Source organism: Dicentrarchus labrax, unplaced genomic scaffold (assembly GCF_905237075.1).
Source record: "Dicentrarchus labrax unplaced genomic scaffold, dlabrax2021, whole genome shotgun sequence".
NCBI classification, from domain to species: domain Eukaryota; kingdom Metazoa; phylum Chordata; class Actinopteri; family Moronidae; genus Dicentrarchus; species Dicentrarchus labrax.
The window spans coordinates 20,680,258-20,701,767 of NW_026136708.1; the positions used below are offsets into that span (position 1 = coordinate 20,680,258).

The window sequence follows — 21,510 nt, forward strand, 5'->3', positions numbered from 1 at the left end:
GTTGTCAGCTGATCCGGTTATAAGAAGATATACTTTAATTAATAAATTGTTCTTTTCACTTTTTTTTTTTTTTTTACACACACAGGCTGAAATACACACTTTCATGCACATGTGGACATGCAAACAGGGAGAGAGATGGTAGAGTGATTGGGCTGCAACGTTAACAGCGCCCCATGAGCAGGCTTGGGGTTAGGTTGCCTTGCTCAAGAGCACCCTGGCAGTGCACAGGAGCACCTCTCCGGCTACCAGTCCACACTCCATATTTTGTGGTCTGTGGGACTTGAACCAGCAACTCTCTGGTTCCCAAGCCAAGTCCCTACACACTGAGCTCCCTGCTGCCCCATTATAGAACAATTAGGTAAAAGCAGCTTTAAATGTTATCTATTGTAATGAAAATGTAGTTTATTCTTTTTAACAAAGCAACGTCAATTAAAAACAGTAAATTTGTTTTCTCACCAGTCACCTGTTCCTGATCCATCTCACTGAGAAAGTAGATGAAGAATCAGAGAGGAACATTTAGTCAACATCATTTAACACAATGAAATAAAGCTAAACAAGCAGCAGGTGTATATGCGTCACATATTGCTTTGTCAGAGCTGCTCTGCACAAGCTTGTGCACAGCCCACAAAAACACAGTCACAAATACCTCAGACGGCTGTAATCACCAGTATGCATGGTAGAGAGTGAGCAGCTCGGAGCCTCGCAGGAATTTAAACTTTTAAGAAGCTTTCCTCATTTAATATACTGATAATTCCTTTGCAATGTCTCTGGCATATCTGTTCCACACTCGACAGGAAAATATGTACGGCTCCTCCCTCTGACTGTAGCACTTTCACTTTTGCTTTTGCCAACGACATGCTCTCAAACTGTCCACTAGAGGAAGTGCAGAGATGAGACATGTTTATGTCAGTGTGTAACAAGAGATCAGATGTGAACACAGCAGGAGGAGGGAGTAACTGTATTTATACAACACTGCTGGTGGAATACATGGCCACTGGCAGATACTATGTGTTTGATTAACATTACAGAAATGTGAGTGTTTCCTTACATATTGGATGGAGGGAGTGTAAGCTTCACCCCCTCTACACAGACACACCAACCAACCAGAAGGAGTCGATGGTGCAGTGATGAGAACGCAACCCCTTGCCATTTCCTCAGATCCGGTCTTATATTTGGGCATTAGCTTAGTCTGTAGGGACCAGAGGGTTGCCCGTTCAAGTCCAGCACAGACCACAGTATGGAGTGTGTACTGGCAGCTGGAGAGGTGCCAGTTGTACCTCCTGTGCACTGCAGAGGTGCCCTTGAGCAAGGCACCAAACCCCTAACTGCTTGCAAAGTGTCCCTATGTGGCAGCCCATCATTCCACCATCTCTCCACATTTGCATGTCTGTAAGCCCTGCATGTGTGTGATTGTATTTCAGGCCTGTGTGTAAAGTAAAAAGAATTTCCCCTTGGGGATTAATAAAATCTCTCCCTTTTTGAGGATCACTGGTTTGATTCCCTTGCTCCCCCAGTCCAGTTGAAAAATTCTTAGGCCAGATACTGAACCCCAAATTACTCCCATAGCCATCGGTGTGAGAGTGTGTGTGTGGAGGACCTTTGTATCATTGTGACTGTGGAATACATCCATTGACTGCTGAAGCCTCACATTACATAAATTCAACTTTATTCTTCCATTATTTTCCCCTAAAATATTAATGAAAATCTTGGCCTCACAACTTTACTACAATAACAACAACAATAATCATTCCTTTATTACATTTGTTCAGATGATTAAACATGCATTACATAGCACATTGATTTTGTCCTTCCAAGAATCATTTATTGCAATAATACTGTAAACTGCAAATTAGAAGCTGTCGTGTTACTCAAGTCAAGACAAAGTTATTTACATAGCCAGAATATCACAAAACACAATTTGTTTCATGGGGCTTTACAATCTTACAACATATCTTAGACACTCGATTCAAACTGAGGAAAAGGATTAAATATATACATGATTAGAAGAACCAAATACAGGTTGAAATAGAAGAGAATAGTAAGTTAAAGCCCATTTTCTTGTCAAAATGACAGCCAGTCCCACCAGTGCAAGAACAAGACCAGTCTTCCGATTCTGCCAGCACCCTAAAATAAAGAAAAACAGAGCAATGAGTCACCTGGAATCAAAATGATTTTACTTACATATTTGATCAACATACCGATTTCATTATTAATTTATATTAAGTAAACTTTTTTTTTTTTTTTCTAAACTGGCTTTTAACCATAAAACTACAGGCACAGTCCATCATTCTAACATGCTTCAGTGTTTGCATCCTGCATTTCAGCTTCAAGGTTCACATTGTAAAGCTTTGTGCTAGTGTTGCTGTAACCCAGCTCATCAACAAAATACTAATCGGAAAAAAACCTTCTTGATTTGACTGAATCAGGCAGTTAAAGCTTCAGGTGAACTTATGGGTAACTATTTTGCACAGTACTAATTCACCTATGTATTCATTTTCATGTTTAAGTTTCCATTTTCTTTATTAATGTATTCATTTTTAAATACTTAATGTATTATATATTTGCATATCGTTTGCATAATGAAGCAAAAATGCATAAAAGAAAACACAGTAATAAATATGTCTAGGGAAATAAATGGGGGGTGCAAAGGGAAAACAATATATAAAGAAATAAACACATAAAGTAATATATAAAAAATTTATAAATGAAATGAAAAATCTATGGGAAAGTAAATTTATAGGGTAAATAATACAAAGGTAAATGAAAAAGCAAATTAAAACAGAAATATACATTTATGTTACATTGTATGAAATTAACGCCTACATTTATTTTAAAATTATTTTGTATTAAGTAATTTATTTGTCTATTTATTTTTGGTTTTGGCAGTTGCGGTACTCCGTACATCCAAGTGAAGTTTACAGACTAAAATCTGATCTGAAATCTGTTCAAGTTCATGATTACAGTCACACTTACAATTGCTGAACCTAGTCCAGATAGAGACCTGTATGAAAGCAAAGAAAGAGTAATAATAATTAGTAACCATAGTAATGTCTTATTCCATAATATCACAATATCAGTGCACCCCACACTGACTGTGTGATAGTAAGTAAATAAATCTAGCCCCTACCTGGGAGGGGGAAACTCAAGAAACTTCTGGATATCACTCCATGCAGTATCATTGCGTCTGCACGTTAGGAGTCTACCCTCATAGAACAGACAGTCCACAGTGAGGCGGACGTTCATGTTGTTCACCAGTCTTCTGCTTTCAGCTACAACATGGTCACGATTGAAGGTGTGATGCAACACCACCAGAATTGTTGCTTTACCACCTGATAACAGAATCAAATGAGTCAGAAACAAGATGAAACTGAGAGGGGAGATCAGTTTGGTTTTTACTCCATCTACCTGGGAGCACGGTTTTCATTCACATAAATTTTTACGCATTTCTTGTCATGGTATTTTTATATAGGGGCGTAACTGGGTTGTGAATAAGTAAGTGATGGGGGGGTAGCGAAATTGCATGCCAGTTTCATGCCTCAGACCAGCCCACTTTAGTTCACAACATAGATTTTTTTTCCATGCCAAAACATGCAGTCTTATCTTCCATCCTATTCTGTTTCAGTTGTGGTCTTAGTATGTTTGCTATTCTACTCTTAATGATAAAAAACATTACTAATATATGTGTATAAATAGTGGTGATACTGGATCACATATATCTGATTGTTCACACACTGTGGTACAACAGCTCACCGGTGCAGCAATCCTTCTGGTCACGTTACTGAGTCCTCGTACTACAAGTCCCCCATCCCTCCAAAATAAAAGTATTCTGATCGTCTTTAACACTAAGTAATCCTACCTGCCCGGCGCTTTACCGCCTCTTCTTCACTCAACGTTATACCTTATATTCTGACATCAGACAGCACTGTAGCCAAGGCTAACCAACCTGTCTTATAGACAAGTTAGCAGAGTTTGGATCATTTAGCCACCTCAGCTTGTGAAGCTTTTTTTTCTGATCTTTTCAGCTCCCACTTCTCTCTTCTCTTTTCATTCTCTATATTTTTTATGTCTTACTTGTATCTTCCACCAAGTGCCAAACCGTCTCTGGTACCTGAGTTGGTGTTCACTGTGGTCAGAGTCAAAGGTCAAATATAATCAGTCATCAATCAAGTGATCAACTGTAACCACCTGGGCTTCTGCTAGTGCAGCCCACGTTCTCTATTTATAAAGATGACTGTGTTTACCAACCCTGCCACAATCCTTTGCGGCCCAGCAATGAGCCTGGCCCACCGGGAATCTGCCTGTTTCTCCTGATTAGCCACTCGGGGGTCTGCAACTGCCTTTTCACACATCTAGCAGATACAGAGCAACGTGATTTTGTCTATCTGCCGTTTGATGATGGGCAGGTAGCATCAGAGCTGTTTAAAATATCTGCCTGCAAACAAGAACTGGGAGTTGAGATGTGGCGAGAGTAAATCTAAACCGCTCTTGACTAAATCTGTTCACAGAAGCAGTATCTTTCATACCAAAATAAGGAACTTTTTGACTGAATTTCCCTGTATTCCTTTGACTAATCTGTGAGAAATTGGCCAATGGCCGAAGGCATTTCCTACCTGGAAGTTTGTCCAGGGCCTCGCTGATGTCTGTTCCAACTCGTGACACGATAGGACAAAAAACCAGAAGGTAGTCACTTTCTTTTGGAGAGTTCACCTCAATATGACCAATGCTTTCAAGCTTTGCCACAAACTCCAGATGAGCATCATTAGTTCTTCCTGCCAAGAAGACAAAGAACGTCCCCCCGACACTAAAGACAGAGAAGAACGTTTGAATCATTAATAAGTTGTCAGACCCAGAAGACTTCACCTCAATTTGGCCAAAGCCTTTAAGCTTTGTAACAAGTTCTAGATGAGCCCCATTAGTTTTTCCCACCAAGAAGACAAAGAACCTTTTCCGAGACACTACAGACAAAAAGAATGTTTGAGTCATTACAGCGCCGTAAAGATGCAGAATTTTCATATTATTATAGCAGTTTACAGTTTTCTATGTCAGAGGAGGTGTTGGAGGTGGTGACTGTACAGACATACAGTGTGTTACTTCATGGTTAAAATCAACAGCATATGTCAGTTTATGAAGAACTAATTCTGTTGCAGAAACGTACTGTCTGACTCTTCAGTAACTAAATGCTCCACTATGTTCTCCAGCTGGTTGCTAACTGTAGCTGTCTGCTCTTTGGTGCTGGGCAGTCAACATACAGTGGGTCTATCAGAGCTGCTGAAAACACACAGAGGTGTGGGAGTGAACTAAAATAGTAAAGTTTATGACCAAAAAAGCCAAAACAATAAGCTGAAAGACACAGAAACTGAGAGTCAGTTGATTATTCTCTGTAGGTTTATCACTACAAGCAAGCCCTCTCACATTAGATGCTGTCAGTTATTCCTGTTACAATATAGAAACATAGGTTAGAGCAGCTTTCAGTGTTATCTATTGTACTGACTAAATGTAGTTTATTCTCTGTAATAATTAAATATTTCAGTAAAAACACTACATTTGTTTTCTCACCAGTTGTTACTTCATTGCCCATGTCTCTGTGGAAGAGATAAAGAAACAGGAACATTCAGTAACATTTACGAAGTAAAACAAAGCTAAACAGGGAGGTGTATGAGTCACATATTGCTCTGTCATAGCTGCTCTGCACAAGCTTGTGCCGAGCCCAGGAAACACAGATAAAAATACCACAGATGTCTATAACCTATAACACTCAGATGAATGTAGAGAGTCAGCAGATCACAAGCTCACATGGATTCATTACAAGCCATGCAGTACCTTTAATTCATGCCTACTTACGAAATAGATGTTTTCTTTGTAATGTCTCTGGCACTTCTGTTCCACACTCGACAAGGAAAGGGACCGTAGCTCCTCCCTGTGAGTGAAGCACTTTCACTTTTGTTTTTGCAAGCAACATGAACTCAAGTTGACCACTAGAGGACGTGCAGAGATGAGACATTAACTGTGTCAGTGTTTAACAAGAGATCAGATGTGAACACAGGAGGAGGAAGGAGAAACTGCAGAGCACATTTATAAACACTGCTGGTGGAATAAACGGGCATATCAACTCATTATTTATTTTACAAACATATAAGTATTTTGTTGATGATTAGTTCATTATTGACTACAGACTTATATATGACTGTCATTATAAAGTATTACCACATTTTCTTGGCTGCATGCTTCATTGTTTTGCTCAAAGCTGAGTCTTCGTCCACGTCACTCTGCAACAGTATTTTTTTAGAGATTATTTCTTGATTTGATTGCTTTCACCAGAGGGCCCCGAGCTGAAGGGGGCCCCGAGGGACGGCTGACGTCAATGACAAAATAATGGAACTGCTTTAGACGCCCCCCCACAGGGCCCTTTCCGGGTTGTCACTGGCTAGTTGCTAGTAGGGGGCCCCGACAGACGGCTGATATCGCTCCATATCAGCGACACAACTTGAAACCCCCGTAGACACTGCAATGACACGTCGGGAATCTCCCTAATGGGGCCCCCTTACTGGCCGGCTTCGACGTGCTGTCCCGGTCAAACACACACAGGAGAAAATGAAGCGAACATATCTCTCTGGGCACACGCAAAGAAAAACAAAACAAGAAGAGGATGAAATGAAAAAGGTGACAGTGGTAAGTGGGAATGTGTAAGCTATGTGTGTTACATTATAAAAGGTAGTGCTGCCAGACAGCCTGCCACTTTATATCAAACTCCCAGTCATCCACCAAGCACCAAAAAAGTTTACTGCACATTAAAGTCCGTGTAAAGTGAATTCAGCCATTTTCTTCTAAACACATTCATAGCCACACAATAAGTTAGTCCTTTGCTGCCAATGCCAATTATATTTTCTCCCAGAATAAAGCATTTGTTGTCAAATGTTAAAACTGATACCAGCATCAGTTCTGCTGTCAGTTTAGTCTAAACTGGTGCTAATTTGTATTTGGAACTATGTTTTTAAAATGTGAGCTGCTGGACAACTGAATTTCCCTTCAGGCATAAATAAAGTATATCCTATCCTATATATCCATACATTTTCTGCTATAGCCTAAATGTTACATTAAATAAAATGTTAACATGAAGCATTAAACTTGTTACTGCAAATGGATGTTCATTAATTATTCCATACAGATCTCAAATGTTGTGTTTGTGTAGCATGCACAGTTCTTTACTTTATGCAAGCCAACCAAATACATTGTGCTCTTTTCTTTTTCTTCCTCAAGGTGCTTTGTTGAAGTTTTTGGCCACAACAACAACAACAACAACAACAACAACAACAGCAGCAGCAGCTGCAACAGCTGACCTCTACACATAAAAGTAGGAACTTATTTAGTTTCCTTTTTAAAGTTAAGATTACAGTGACTTGCTCTCCCATTTAAAACATATCATGGGATCTATCTGATTTAATGTGACTACACAAATATTTTTCTTAAACAATTGTTTCTTATACTATTTTCGTTTTAGCAATATCAACCTCAGATCATGAGGGGAGAATTGGAGATCAATTCTGCTGTCTACACTTTTCCAGACCACACCTCCACCTGCCCAAATGACATGTTAAACTACATTTACAGTGAAAACCTTCTGGATCTGTACAGTAATCTAAGCTTTGCATTGGTGAGAGGAGCTTTTCTGCTTTGAAGTTGATCAAACCCTATTTGAGGTCAACCATGTGCCAGGAGAGGCTCACAGGACTGGCACTGATTTCAATAGAAAGAGATGTTCAGAGGTCCTTAGATATGGAAGACATAGTGGCTGCATTTGCAGAAGCCAAGGCCCACAAGCAGCAGTTTTACGAAAAAAAAAAAGACACTACTATTGGACTGTGGATATAGGACCAAGGTGTCACAGCAAGTCTTAAGTTCTTCCTTTCCACTTCAATTCCTCGTTTTTTTGTTTTCTTGCTTGGTTGCGTTTTTATCATTCTGAAAATTTTGCACATTTCAGTTATGTTTGTTTTTCTGTTATTTATATATTGTATGTAAAGTTTGCATTCAGATAGTTATGTTATTTATTATTTATTTTATATATTAATTGTTTAATAAAAGATCTCTTTGCTGATCCGTAGTCCTGGACTTCATTCATCACGATTCTGGGGGGCCCTGTGGTCCTTCTTGCCTAGGGCCCCCAGGGGGTCTAGAAACGCCCCTGGCTTTCACCACCCCTGGACGACAGAGACTGGACTCCCAGTCGCCAAAAAACATTTAAATACCATTATCATGCCACCACAGTTCTGTACATTTGTTTTTGATAGTAATCCATCTCATTTGATAATCTGGGATGCAACAAATTTACAAAGACACACTTTGATTCATTTTGTTGATTTTTTATTAGATTTGTTTCACACACATTTAAACATGTACAAAACTTCTAAAGCACAATTACTGGTGTTGTGAAGTTACTTTTGTTCCCCCGGTGTTACATACTCATTAAATGACTTGATTGCAACATATCAACATACATTTCCTATAAATAAGATTAATTTAAGGATTATTGAAAGCCGTTGTTAATAATAATGCCTGTGGCCGTTAAGTGAACTGCATCATCGAGCGAGCATCATCCTGGGCATCGGTCAAACGTGAAATGAAAATTCAACACTGGAAAATATATTTTAATCATATTAAGAATAATGTTACTATCTGCAGTGTTCCTATATTTTATTTTGACTATTGACTATTTGACTCAATGCTACCTTGCGGTTTGCAAATCACCCCCTTCAGCCTACACCACAAGCAACCAACACCATACCCACACAACCAAACCACAGGTAACCCGCCAACCGCAGCTGTTATTCATCATATTTTGCTTCAGATACAGAAGTGATCAAAAGCTTCAGCCAAAAAATATATATATATCAGCCCTCACAACTATATGTCAGTGACAACAAAAAATAACATATTAGATTTTTGCAGATCATTACACATTCATTACATACAACATTTACTTTGTCCTTTCAAGTCGAATCATTGTTCACTTTCCTTCCAACACCAAATATTTGGTCAAAGTTCATCGTCAATATCAGCAATAGGATTAAAAGAATAACTAAAAAGACAGCCAGCCACTGAAGGAAACACAAATCTAATGGGAAGAAAAACAGATAAATCAGTCACCTGGTTTCATTTACAACTCAAACAACACTGAAATTATTTTACTCTCAGATTAGATTAGTAATACCAACGCCAATTTCCCTTAATTCAAAGGAAATGAAAGAAGATAGACATTTAAAGTTCAGGATTGCAGTCACACTTACTATTGTTGGTGTAATTCTTGAAGACTTGAGAGACCTAAAAGAAAGAGAGAAAGAAAAGAGTAAAAGCAATAATAAGTAATAATTACTACATCATGTTCATCATTTCAGAGTTAAACCAGAGTAATGATCCCTTAATCCTTTAAAATCACTCTATCAGTGCACTCACACACATGGATTGTGTGATTGTATTAGATCTGTAACTTTAATCCATCATTACCGTGGGACCTCTTGGAAGACACATCTGGACATCAGACCATGCATTATCATTGCATTTACACTTCAGGAGTTTGCCCTTATGGAACAGACAGTCCACAGTGAAGTAGACGTTTGGATATTTTTCCACTTGTCTTCTGCTTTTAGATACAACTTGGTCAGGATCGAAGGTGTGATGCATCACCACCAGAATTGCTGGTTTACCACCTGTAAGCACAGAGATAACACAACCAGATGAGACAAACGTAAGATGACAGTTAAGAGATGAGATCAGTTTGGTTTTTACTACATCTGTATATATATATATATATATATATATATATATATATATATATAGCTCAGGGATCAGCTATAGCCCCTAGCTTTTTCCAGGGCGGGCACAAAATTGCAAGGTTGTACAAAACTTATGCAATTAACTTAGGCAATTGCTAAAAAGTCCAGTATCTGTACAAAAACTAAACTAATTGGCCAAATTTTCCTGTATTACTTTGGCTAATCAGTGTGAAATTGACCAAATAATGACGGCAGGCATTTCTTACCTGGAAGTTTCTCCATGGCCTCGCTGATGTCCGTTCCAACTCGTGTCGTGATGGGACAGAAAACCAGAAGGTAGTCACTTTTTTCTACAGAGTTCACCTTAATTTGGCCGATGCTTTTAAGCTTTGCAACAAAGGCTTGATGAGCCCCGTAGGTTTTTCCCGCCAAGATGATACAGAACTTTTTCCACGACACTAAAGGCAAAGAAGAATATTTCAGTCATTATAGCACTGTAACATAGTTTAGTGTAGCTACACCATCAGACCCAGATGAAGAAAGAACGAGATCCAGCATTCATTAGAAGGTATTTTACTTTACTTTTTTAATTAAACTTAAAAAAAATGAATTTTCATATGATCATAGCAAAAATTACTCAGACGGTAGAAGTTTGTGTTTACTTTTGTTTTTGTGTCACTGTTCCTGGTTTAAAGCTGCTGCATGAACACGAAAGCCACAGAAGCAATCAGGAAGCACTAATTATGTTGCAGGTTGGTGGTTGCTGATTGCTGATAAAAACATGTTGACTCTTTAGTTGCTAAATGCTCCACTGTGTTCACCAGCTAGTTGCTAACTGTGTCTGTCTGCTGTTTGGTTCTGGGTAGGAAACATACAGTGGGTTTATTAGAGCTGAAAAGGGGTCTATTCTGCTCATGTCCTGCTCTATACACTCTAACACATTTATTAGCATACTTTATAATTAACTAATTATTAGACACGTTGGCCTCATTTAATATCATATGTGACTGAAAGCAACACTAATGAGAGTTGTGTAAAGGTTATGGTCAGAAAACAAATAGCTGACAGACACAGAAACTTAGAGTCAGTTGATTCTCTGCAGGTTCACCACTACAAGCAAACACTTTCACTTTACATGCTGTCAGTTGATCCAGTTATAATGTGCAAATATTGGTAAAAGCAGCATTAAATGTTATCTATTATATGACATGACTAATTGTAGTTCTCTTTAATACTGAAATACTGCAGTGTTGATAAAGCAAAGTGTTGTCATTTATAAAAAAAAACAGTAAATTAGTTTTTCTCACCAACTGCTTCCTGGGCCATGTTTCTGAGAGAGAAATAAAGAAACAGACCACAAAACACAGTTAAAAATACCTTAGACATCTATAACCTGTAATACTCCGACGCATGGTAGAGATTCAACAGTTCACAGCCTCACACTGATTACACAAAACATATATTGCATGCCTACTTACCTAAGATTTTGTAATGTCGGCGTATCTGTCCCACACTCGACAGGAAATCAATTATAGCGATTCTCTGTCAGTGAACTTTTGTTTTTGACAGTCAACGTGCTTTCAAGCTGACCACTGAGAGGAAGTGCAAAGCTGTTTTCATGTGTTAGACAAGAGGTGAGATGTGAACGCAGCAGGAGGAAGTGGAAACTATGGAGCACATGTATACAGCACTGCTGGAGGAATACAGGAAGTGGCAGTGACTATGTGTCCTCTCACATGTACGATGGAGAGAGTTGGAGGAAGTTCCTGTGCTGTCTTGCATTTGGGTCCAACCCTGATTTTCCCTTCGTTGTATTGGATAACAGTTTTACATTTTTGGTCATAACTTAAGAATTGATTGATTGATTGTTGTAATTATGACAACATTTCACACACATATTGAATGGGATATAACAAGTGATTGCATGTTTTACCAAAAAGGTCAAAGTCACGATAACATAATGTCCTGAAAAAATACCTTTTTGTCCATTATTCAACACCATATCTCAGGAGCAACAGGGGAGACTGTGACCATGTTTCAAAGACTTGATGTTTACAACAACACATTTATAGAGAGAAGCTACTCAAAGTTTTATTGTTTATTTTATTACTTTTCGTTGTACATTTCCTTGTGAAAAGCACTATATAAATACATTTTACTTATGAATTGCAGCCTAGCATTACAATGCTGATACATCATATAAATAAATATAGTAACATACAGAAAAGTAACCAAATAACCAATGTTTATGTCCTTACTGTAACAATTATAAACATAGAAAATCACAATGTTGTTCACATTGAAGTCTGATTAACTACATACAGTAACATGCAGTGATAGTGTTATCCTAGCAACCACACCAACCAGACTCAGCTTATATAACTAGACTGGTATGAATCAAACTATGAGCCCCAAAATTGATTCAAAAACAAAGAAAGCATCTTCATACGAAGACGTAAAATATATGCAAAAAAAGATTGATTGATTGAAAATGACGTTTTTGGCAACAAACTCCGTAGCCAATAAAAGGTAGGCCAATTTCTCCAAATGTAATTAAAAATAAAAACGGTGGTTATCAGAAATATTGGATGGATTTACATCGAACTGAAGAAATAATATAATATATAAGCATTAGATAATGTTGTATATATATTTTATATCTAGTGCATTAAAAGTGTGTGACACTACAATAATAAAATAATAACAATTATAATCCTTCCATTACATGATTGCTCAAGGACACTTCAATTCTTCTGGAGGAGCCAGGGATCAAATCAGGAAGCGTCAGTTGCCCAGAAGACCGATCTACCTCAACAATACCAGCACCAATATCCCAATAACACCTACTGCAATCGGCACAAAGTTCCAGAATCCTAAATGAAAGACATAAAGAGCAATGAGTGATGTGCTATTAAAACAACATTAACATGATTTTTGCTCACATATTAGATTAATAATGCCAACATCAATATTTCTTAATGCAACAAAATAATAATAATTCAAGATTTCTTTACAATCTGTGTTTTCCACCAATCTCCAGGAACTCATTTTAAGGGTAAATCCTCTCCCAGCCCAGCCATGTTCACTGGGAGGCTGCTGAGCCTGGTTCTGTTGCCCACTAACGATAGCTACAGTTAGCAGCAGTTACCATTAGGTAAGTTAAAGCTATTTGTTCATCAGGAAACTCAGTTTAAGCTGAGCAGCCAGAGGACAGAGAAGCAGAGAATATTTTCTCCATAAAATATGATGCAGTTTCACCCAAAACACAGAATAAAGTTTTAAAGTTGTGCTTTTGTACAGTGATTAGTAAGGCCCAGCCTCAAAGCAATGTGATTTGTCCTAGGATGGCAAAGGCCGTACTCTGCCTCTGATTGGCTTTCCATGATGTTCCATTCTCACTCCTCATAAACCTAACCAACCCAACCAACGAAGGCAGTGAGTACTAGCCAGTCAGAGGCAGAGTAGGACGAGTCATGTCCCTAGCTCCGCCCATTTGGCTCCGCAGTGAGCACCACCCTCTCAGCATAAAAAATGCATACGTAAGATACGGACCGAATGTGGGACGGCCTGCACGAGAGCTGCTGCCATTGTTGCCAGTTTGGAAGGTAAAGACCTAAAAGAAAGAAAGAAAATAATATGAGTATTAATGATTAGTAATGATGAAACTTATGTGTATAATTTCAGTGGTGGACCACAGTAATGATGCTTTATCCTTTAGTAATATCACAATCAGTGCACTCCACATGCATTGCGTGATTGTACTAAAACAGTAAATCTAGTCCTTACCCGGGAAGTGGAAACACCAAGACACTTCTGGATATCAAACCATGCGGTGTCGTTGCGCATACACGTCAGGAATCTACCGTCATAGAACAGACAGTCCACAGTGAGGTAGACGTTCGGGTTGTTCACCGGTCTTCTGCTTTCAACGATAACATGGTCAGGGTTGAAGGTGTGATGCATCACGACCAGAATTGCTGGTTTACCATCTGTAAGCACAGAGATAACACAACCAAATAAATGAGAAACAAGATGAAACTTAAGAGGGGAGATCAGTTTGGTTTTTACTCCATCTGTATCCCATAGCACATTCCACACTGTCACATACAAGTACATTGTTATTACAGACTCATTTAAAGCAGTGTTAATGGATTTTTTTTGTGCCACTTGGGGTCAGCAGAACAAGCTTTAAACACAAAATTATAACCACCATTAAAAGTCAACATAGACAACTGCCTCAACTACACACACATCCTGCAGATACGGAGTAACATTTGTATAGTGGAGTCGTGTTTCTGCCCTGATTCACTCTCCTTTTAGCTCTGCAGCAATGAATGGGCTCTAACAGTCCATATGTGCGTGCTTTGGTCAAGTTATGTGCCGGTTAATCATGTGTAGAAAACACCATGAAAATTCCATGTAAATCAGATAATGATTTCCATGCAAGGCTTACTTCCAGTACAGTTCCAGTGCACATTAAATTCAAAATGGTTGACCTCCTGGTTTGCGATACGGCTCTTTTGCCTACTGCCCACCAAATTTCAGCTGGAACCGATCAACCTGCTAGGAATACTATATCAAAGTGTAAAACAAGTAATTTCCTGTTGCCAGTAGGGGGTTGCTATGCGTATGACTGAATACGTTTAATCACAACCTGTTCCAATATCAGGAACCTTTAACTAATAGTGAGGCATGTCCTACCTGGAAGTTTCTTCAGGGCCTGGGAGATGTCAGCTCCAACATGTGAAGCAACAGGACACAAAACCAGAAGGTAGTCACTTTTTTCTGGAGAATTGACCTCAGTTTGGCCGATGCTTTTTAAGGTTTGCCACAAACTCTTGATGAGCCCCGTTAGTTCTTCCCGCCAAGATGACAAAGAACTTTTTCCACGACACTAAAGACAGAGAAGAATCATTATTGAGCTGTAACATAGTTTAGTGCAGCCACACAAATATTGCCAAAAAACAAATATTGTGAGCTAGATTCAGCATAAATTAGAAAAGGTATTTTACACAGTTTAACTTCTTTCAATAATAAGTTCATCTGAAAATCATGTGTTGAATTTTTAAGGATTATAGTATCTTAAAAATTATACTGACTGCATAAGTGTTTGTTTTGTTTTTGTGTCAAAGATATGAATAAACACATCTTCAAAGCACAGATAAACTGTAACATACAGTTTATCTGCTTAAAAGCTACATGAACACAAAAGCCAAAAAACAATCATTAAGTTCTAACGCTGTTGTATACAGGTTGTTGCTTAATGTTGATGAACCTGAATATGGGGATTTTCCTATTTTCACTTTCATAACAGAAAGTGAAAATAAGCTTCAACAAGGGTGTGTTATGTTTGTATCTTAGTCCGTGTTTCTTTTAAAATCCTCACCTTTTCTGACAACCAAAACATCTAATTGTTGTCCTGTTTTATCGTCATTGATAATGTGATAGTGTCAGTCCTGACAAAATAGTCTTGACAGATCAGTTTATAAAAACAGTACATGTGTTTTCTCACCGGTTGCCACTTCCTCGGCCATCTCTCTGAGGAAGAGATAAACAGAACAGGAAAATAACTTTAGATATTAGTTTAACAAAATGAAATAAAGCTAAACAAGAATCAGGTGTATATGCATCTCATATTGCTTTGCACAAGGTTGTGCCCAGCCCACAAAGCACATTTAAATTACCTTGAGGTCTATAATCTGTAGTACTCCAATGTATGGTAAAGAATCAGCAGTTCACAGCCTCACAAGGACTGGACCTTTCTTGCCTCCTTTTTTTTTTTTAATGTCTCTGGCATGTCCTGTCCCACACAGTGACATAGTTACAGCTCCTCCCTGTGAGTGTAGCACTTTTGTTTTCGGCGACCCACAGGTTGTCAAGTTACCACTAAAGGGAAAGTGAAGAGATATTAACACAGCAGGAGCAGTGGAAGAAATGGGTGGAAACTCAGTTCCAGGAGTAAAAGTGGGGAGAGACAGAGTGCTCAGTATCTGTTTCATGTTTTTAATAGGGGGGTGGGGGGGGGTTGCTTATACCTGTTTCACATTGTTTCTAAAGCTTGTTCATTAAACATTAACAACAACATTATTGCGCTTGAACCTACCACAATTCACCTTCAGTCTCGTACTCTCGTTCCTTCACTAACTCTTTATGGCAAGCCAAAAGACATTTAAAGTATTATAAACCCCACCAAGGGTTTTAATAAGCGCCTGGTTTCATAATATGGTTTTACTTTATTGTTTAATACATTTGAACTGTAATTACCCCATCAGTAAAGAAAAGGGCAGACTGCAGACTGCAGATTGTATGTTTAAATGCTATGTGAAGTTGAGTGCAGTCACATCAGCCATTCAACAGGTAAAGGCTGTTCAATTGTTGACTGCAATGAGGCAGCTTGCCTGCTGTTACTTTAAAATTCCTGAGGGGGGCAGCAGAGGGTAATTTATAAATGAATGATAACCTTTTTGGCCATTATTCAACACTATAACTCAGATAGATAGATAGATAGATAGATAGATAGATAGATAGATAGATAGATAGATAGATAGATAGATAGATAGATAGATAGATAGATAGATAGATAGATAGATAGTGAGTACAGGAGCAACAGGGAGACTGTGACCATGTTTCAAGAACTTGATGTTTACAACAACATACACACACAGAGAGAAGCTACTCAAATTTGATTGTCTTTTGTTGTTTATTTTATTATTTACTCTGCCTCCTTTCGTTTTACATTTCCTGAAAAGCGCTTTATAAATATATTTTACTTACTTATGAAGAGCAACATGACAATACAATGCTGATACATCATATAAATAAATATAGTAACATACAGAAAACTATTAAAACTAACTATTTCTCCAAATGTAATTAATTTTAATTTTGTATTTGTGCACACACACTCCTACAGACCTAAGCTGAACACAAACAGACACACACACACACACACACACACACACACACACACACACACACACAGAAACCTTAAATGAGACACATGCAAATAGGAATGATTTGATGAAATTCATAGGATATGTCAACATTTATCTGTTCCATATTCACCTTTTACATGGAATGAACTGCAAACTGCCCTTTTTGTGCTGTTTCTGTTTCTTATTGTGTTCTTGTGGAGGTTTTATGTTCTCAGGTCTCTCACAAATATCAGCCATCACAACTTTACTACAATAATAAAATAATAACAATTATAATCCTTCCATTACATGATTGCTCAAGGACACTTCAATACTTCTGGAGGAGCCAGGGATTGAATCGGGAAGACGGCTCTACCTCATGAGCAATGCCCCGCACATCAATACCACAACAGCACCCGCTGCGATGAGCACTGGAATGTTCCTAGATCCTAAAATGGAGAAATAAAGAGTTAAATTATGTACTATTACAACAACCTTAAAATGATTTTGCCCACATATTAGATTATTAATGCAGACAACAATATTTACTTACTTACTGCAAAGGGGAAAAAATTTAAGGTTTCTTTACAATCTGGGTTTTATTTTCATAGTTTTGGCCATCAGTCCCTTCCTGTATTTATTTTGTAAACCTGCTTTACACAGCAACAATGCTAGATACTGTTTTACAATAATGTAAGCATTCCATCATCAAACAGATCATGCTGTATGAGCAGAGAGAACTAGAGACATCTCCCGTTTCCAAGTCATATCTATGGTTCGTCCTGTTAACTGGAGTAGTGAACAAAGTTTCCGTTGCATTAGCCTTATGGTAATGGTTCTTCCAGGTATTAGGAAGGACCTCAGGTGTTACCAGGGAAACAAAGTTATGGCATGTAAAAAAAACGTTTGATTTTGATCACAAAACGCATAAATATATATTTAAAAAAAATTCTTTGGCAAGGGACCGCGTTATAAGCACGATAATGCCCTTCGAGGTGTCCATTATCAGGAATTAACGGCCCAATAACACAGCAAAATTCAAAGAGAGTTTAACCTGAGGAGCCAGAGGACATCGAACAGATAAACAGAAAATATTTTCCCCCAAAAATATGATGCAGTTTCACCCAAATGACTGGATAAAGTTATAAAGTTGTGCTTTTGTACAATGATTAGTAAGGCCCAGCAGCAGGGAAATATAATGTTTTGTTCTAGGATGGAAAAGGCATGATTCATCCTACTCTGCCTCTTATTCTGCTTACACTGATGTTCTTACTCTTGCCCTAACCATTCTCACTCCGCATGCCAAAAACAACCAACGAAGGCAGTGAGTACTAGCCAGTCAGAGTCAGAGTAGGGTTGACCATGCATTGCCATAGAAGAATTCAGGTGTAGGTCTAGAGAGGTGGAGCTGGACTAGGTCTAGCTCTACCTCTACCTATTTGGCTCTACAGTGAGCACCACTTGTTTTTAGTAGCAAGTGAAGCCCTTTCAGGACTGGATGAACCCAATATTCTCTTTGTCTACTTTTAAGAAATGACCTCAAAATCATCCTCACTGCTTGACAGCTCCATTTTGTCTTGTATTGTGAATTTTCATAACAAATAAGAGTAATAAAACACATTGGACTCAGTGTCCAAGGTTTATGTGTGTAACAATTATTACTGGATCATTAAGAAACGCATACTTGTGTCTTCATGAGAGCTGCCGCTAATGTTGCCGGTTTGGAAGGTCATGACCTGAAAGAAATTTGTAATAATGAAACTTTAATAATATCACAATATCAGTGCACTCCACATGGATTGCGTAATTGTACTAGAACAGTAAATCTAGTCCTTACCTGGGAATCGGAAACACCAAGATACTTCTGGAGATCAAACCACGCGGTGTCGTTACGGTTACACGTCAGGAGTTTGCCGTAATGGAACAGACAGTCCACAGTGAGGAAGACGTTGGGGTTGTCCACCAGTCTTCTGCTATTAGCTACAACTTGCTTAGGATTGAAGGTGTGATGCATCACCACCATAATTGCTGGTTTACCACCTGATAACACAACCAAATGAGGGAGAAACAAGATGAAACTTGATGAGGGGAGATTTATCCCATCTGTATCCGGGGGTCACCAAGCTGTGGCCCTCATTTCACATTCTCATTCATCCTCCTAAGGCCTCGGCCACACCAGCATTTATAACAGCTTAGTTTTGGCCTGAAATTGATTAATTTCAAAGAACTGCAAAGGTGGTTTAGGGTAACATGTTGTGGTTGCTATATGTGATATGATGTGTAGACAACATTGTGAACATTTCATGTAAATCAGATAATAATAGCCATACAGGGCTTATTTCCTGTTTCCAGTAGGTGGCGCTGTGACTATGACATGGGCATATGAGCATGTGTTCAGGACTCTTTTCAAATGTGTGAAGTCTAGTGCAGATTTGACCATGTACACTCAAGTTACAACAACCTCCTGAAACCAAATTCAACCAGCTGGGTTTGATCAACTTTCTAGTAGTAGTATATGGAAGTATAAAACATGTAATTTCCTGTTTCCAGTAGGGCGCTATGAGTATGACTGCAACCATGCTAGGGTTGTTTTACATGTCAGCATAACAGGTGTCGAACACACTGTGAAAATGTTCATGCAAATCAGATAATGGCACTGTCACTACTACTGAATATCGGCATGTCGATGTGTTCAGGCCCGGGTTCTGCACTAATGTTACGTCAGCTTCCTGTTTCATGGTGAAAGGTCAACGGCTGTTGTGCCACGTTTCATGAGTTTCAGAGTACTTTGAAACACTTCCCTCTGGCATCAGGACCAAAACCACAAGAACAGTTTCTTTTTATCTGCAGCTGGCCTCATCAACAAGGTCCGGAACCCCCACTGACACTGTATACACTGTCACCCTGTATATATGCATTACATTAATGCACTACCATTGGTTTTTATATCCTGTACATTATAAATATCTTTCCTGTACAGTTTAGATCTTTCTATCTTTATCCTCATCTTTATTTAGTGTGGGAAGACAAATTCGTTGTACGTGTAAAAACTTACTTGCAATAAACTTGATTCTGATTCTGATTCTGATTCTGATTCTGATGTTGCTGCTGCCAAAAATGTGATTCAGAAAAATAATAATTCCTTGCTTTTCAGTAGGGCACAAACAAACAAACAAACTGTGTTTTTTCAACCCAAAATCAGGAAGACATATCCTACCTGGAATTTTCTCCAGGGCCTGGGGGATGTCAGCTCCAACGTGTGAAGCGACAGGACAGAAAACCAGAAGGTAGTCACTTTCTTCGATAGAGTTCACCTCAGTTTGGCCGATGCCGTTAAGGTTCGCCACAAAGTCTAGATGAGCCCTGTTAGTTCTTCCCGCCAAGATCACATAGAACTTTTTCCACGACACTAAAGACAGAGAGGAATCATTATTGAGCTGTAACTACCGTCAGACACAGATGAAGGGAAATATAAGATCTTGGGCGATATTTAGCATAAATTAGAAAAGGTATCTTACACATCCTTGAAGTTCCCTACTTTCATTAATACGTTCAACAAAAATTGTTTGAATTTTCATGATGATAGCATCTTAAAAATTGTATACGTGTTTTGTTTCTGTGTCATTGGAAGTATTCAGTATATGAATGAACACATCTTCAAAGCACAGATGAACTTGTTAAAAGCTATTGCATGAACACTCAAGCTAGAAAAAGAAGAAGAAGATATACTTTTTCAATCATAAAGCATTAACTCCGATGTATACAGGTTGTTGCTGAATGTTTGCTGTTGAGTGAACGCTGTCACTTTGGTTTGTTTGTTAAGGGTTGGTGTGAAAGCTGTGAACCTCTGATGTAAATTTAGCATGAAAACAAAAGCTAAAATAGGATTAAACTCCTCTGCTGATCCCAGGTGTTGTCAAGTGAGCAATTATGCAACTACAACAAAGGGTGTGTTGTGTTTGTATCTTACTCTGTTTCCTTTAAAAACCTTTTCCCACAACCCCTAAGATACTATTACGGTCCAATATACCTCATTATTGTCCTGTTTCATCGTCATTGTTAATGTATTAGTATCAGTCCTGACAGGTGCTCATGAGTATTACTTTAAAAGCTGATTGTACCCACCAGACAGGATTTTAAAAACAACTTAGTGTCATTTACCTAAATCAAATTTCCCTATGTGGGTGTCTCCGGAGGTTCATCAGGTTTAGCAACACTTCCCACAATACATTACATGTTGCCAGCCGAAGAACTGAAGTTAGACTAAATGTATTTTATTCTCTTCAGTATTGAAATAGCCTTGACAGAGAAACAGTTTCTAAAAACAGTAAATGTGTTTTCTCACCATTTGCCACTTCCTGGTCCATGTCTCACAGAAAGGAACCTTTAAGAACGGACCCTTCAAGTTGCTTCCTTTTTTCTTTTTAATGTCTCTGGTATGTCCTGTCCCGCAGTCCACAGTGACATAATTACAGCTCCTCCCTGTGAGTGTAGCACTTTTGTTTCCGGCGACCCACAGGTTGTCAAGTTACCACTAAAGAAGAAGTGAAGAGATATTAACACAGCAGGAGCAGTGGAAGAAATGGGTGGAAACTCAGTTCCAGGAGTAAAAGTGGGGAGAGACAGAGTGCTCAGTATCTGTTTCATGTTTTTAATCGAGGGTTTAAACCACGTGTCACGCCATATGCGTTTCTACACACCTGGTTTCATAATGTGGTTTTACATAATTGTTTAATACATTTGAACTGTAATTACCCCGTCAGTAAAGAAGAAGGGCAGACCACACTAATCAATCCCTGATCTCCTTTGAAAATACCAAGTATGCA

The 21,510-nt window shown here is 38.5% G+C and overlaps 2 protein-coding genes across 4 annotated transcripts in view; both read right to left on the minus strand.

Moving 5' to 3' along the window:
- LOC127368643 (uncharacterized) overlaps positions 1 to 21,510 on the minus strand; it is an 83,250-nt gene that overhangs the window by 13,391 nt on the left and 48,349 nt on the right. The window lies entirely within an intron of this gene.
- Positions 1,650 to 7,261, minus strand: LOC127368644 (uncharacterized). 3 transcript variants are annotated; one of them, XM_051409687.1, is made up of 7 exons: positions 6,205 to 7,224; positions 5,842 to 5,917; positions 5,557 to 5,582; positions 4,861 to 4,955; positions 4,611 to 4,707; positions 2,974 to 3,329; positions 1,650 to 2,124 (listed from the first exon to the last, which is right to left on the minus strand). In XM_051409687.1, exons 1-6 carry the CDS (start codon positions 6,221 to 6,223, stop codon positions 3,124 to 3,126), a joined length of 519 nt encoding a protein of 172 aa, XP_051265647.1. In that variant the 5' UTR covers positions 6,224 to 7,224; the 3' UTR covers positions 1,650 to 2,124; positions 2,974 to 3,123. The 3 variants fall into 3 exon arrangements, with proteins under 3 accessions (XP_051265647.1, XP_051265646.1, XP_051265648.1); XM_051409686.1 differs by having other exon boundaries at positions 4,611 to 4,955; positions 6,205 to 7,226; XM_051409688.1 differs by lacking the exons at positions 1,650 to 2,124; positions 2,974 to 3,329 and adding an exon at positions 3,336 to 4,349 and having other exon boundaries at positions 4,611 to 4,955; positions 6,205 to 7,261.

Coding starts and splice junctions, on each gene's coding strand:
- LOC127368644 (XM_051409686.1), bottom strand. Junction 4,956..5,556: donor GGGCAATGAAGTAACAACTG/GTGAGAAAACAA, acceptor TTTTGTCTGTAG/TGTCTCGGAAAAGGTTCTTT. Junction 3,330..4,610: donor GGCCCTGGACAAACTTCCAG/GTAGGAAATGCC, acceptor TTCTGTTATCAG/GTGGTAAAGCAACAATTCTG.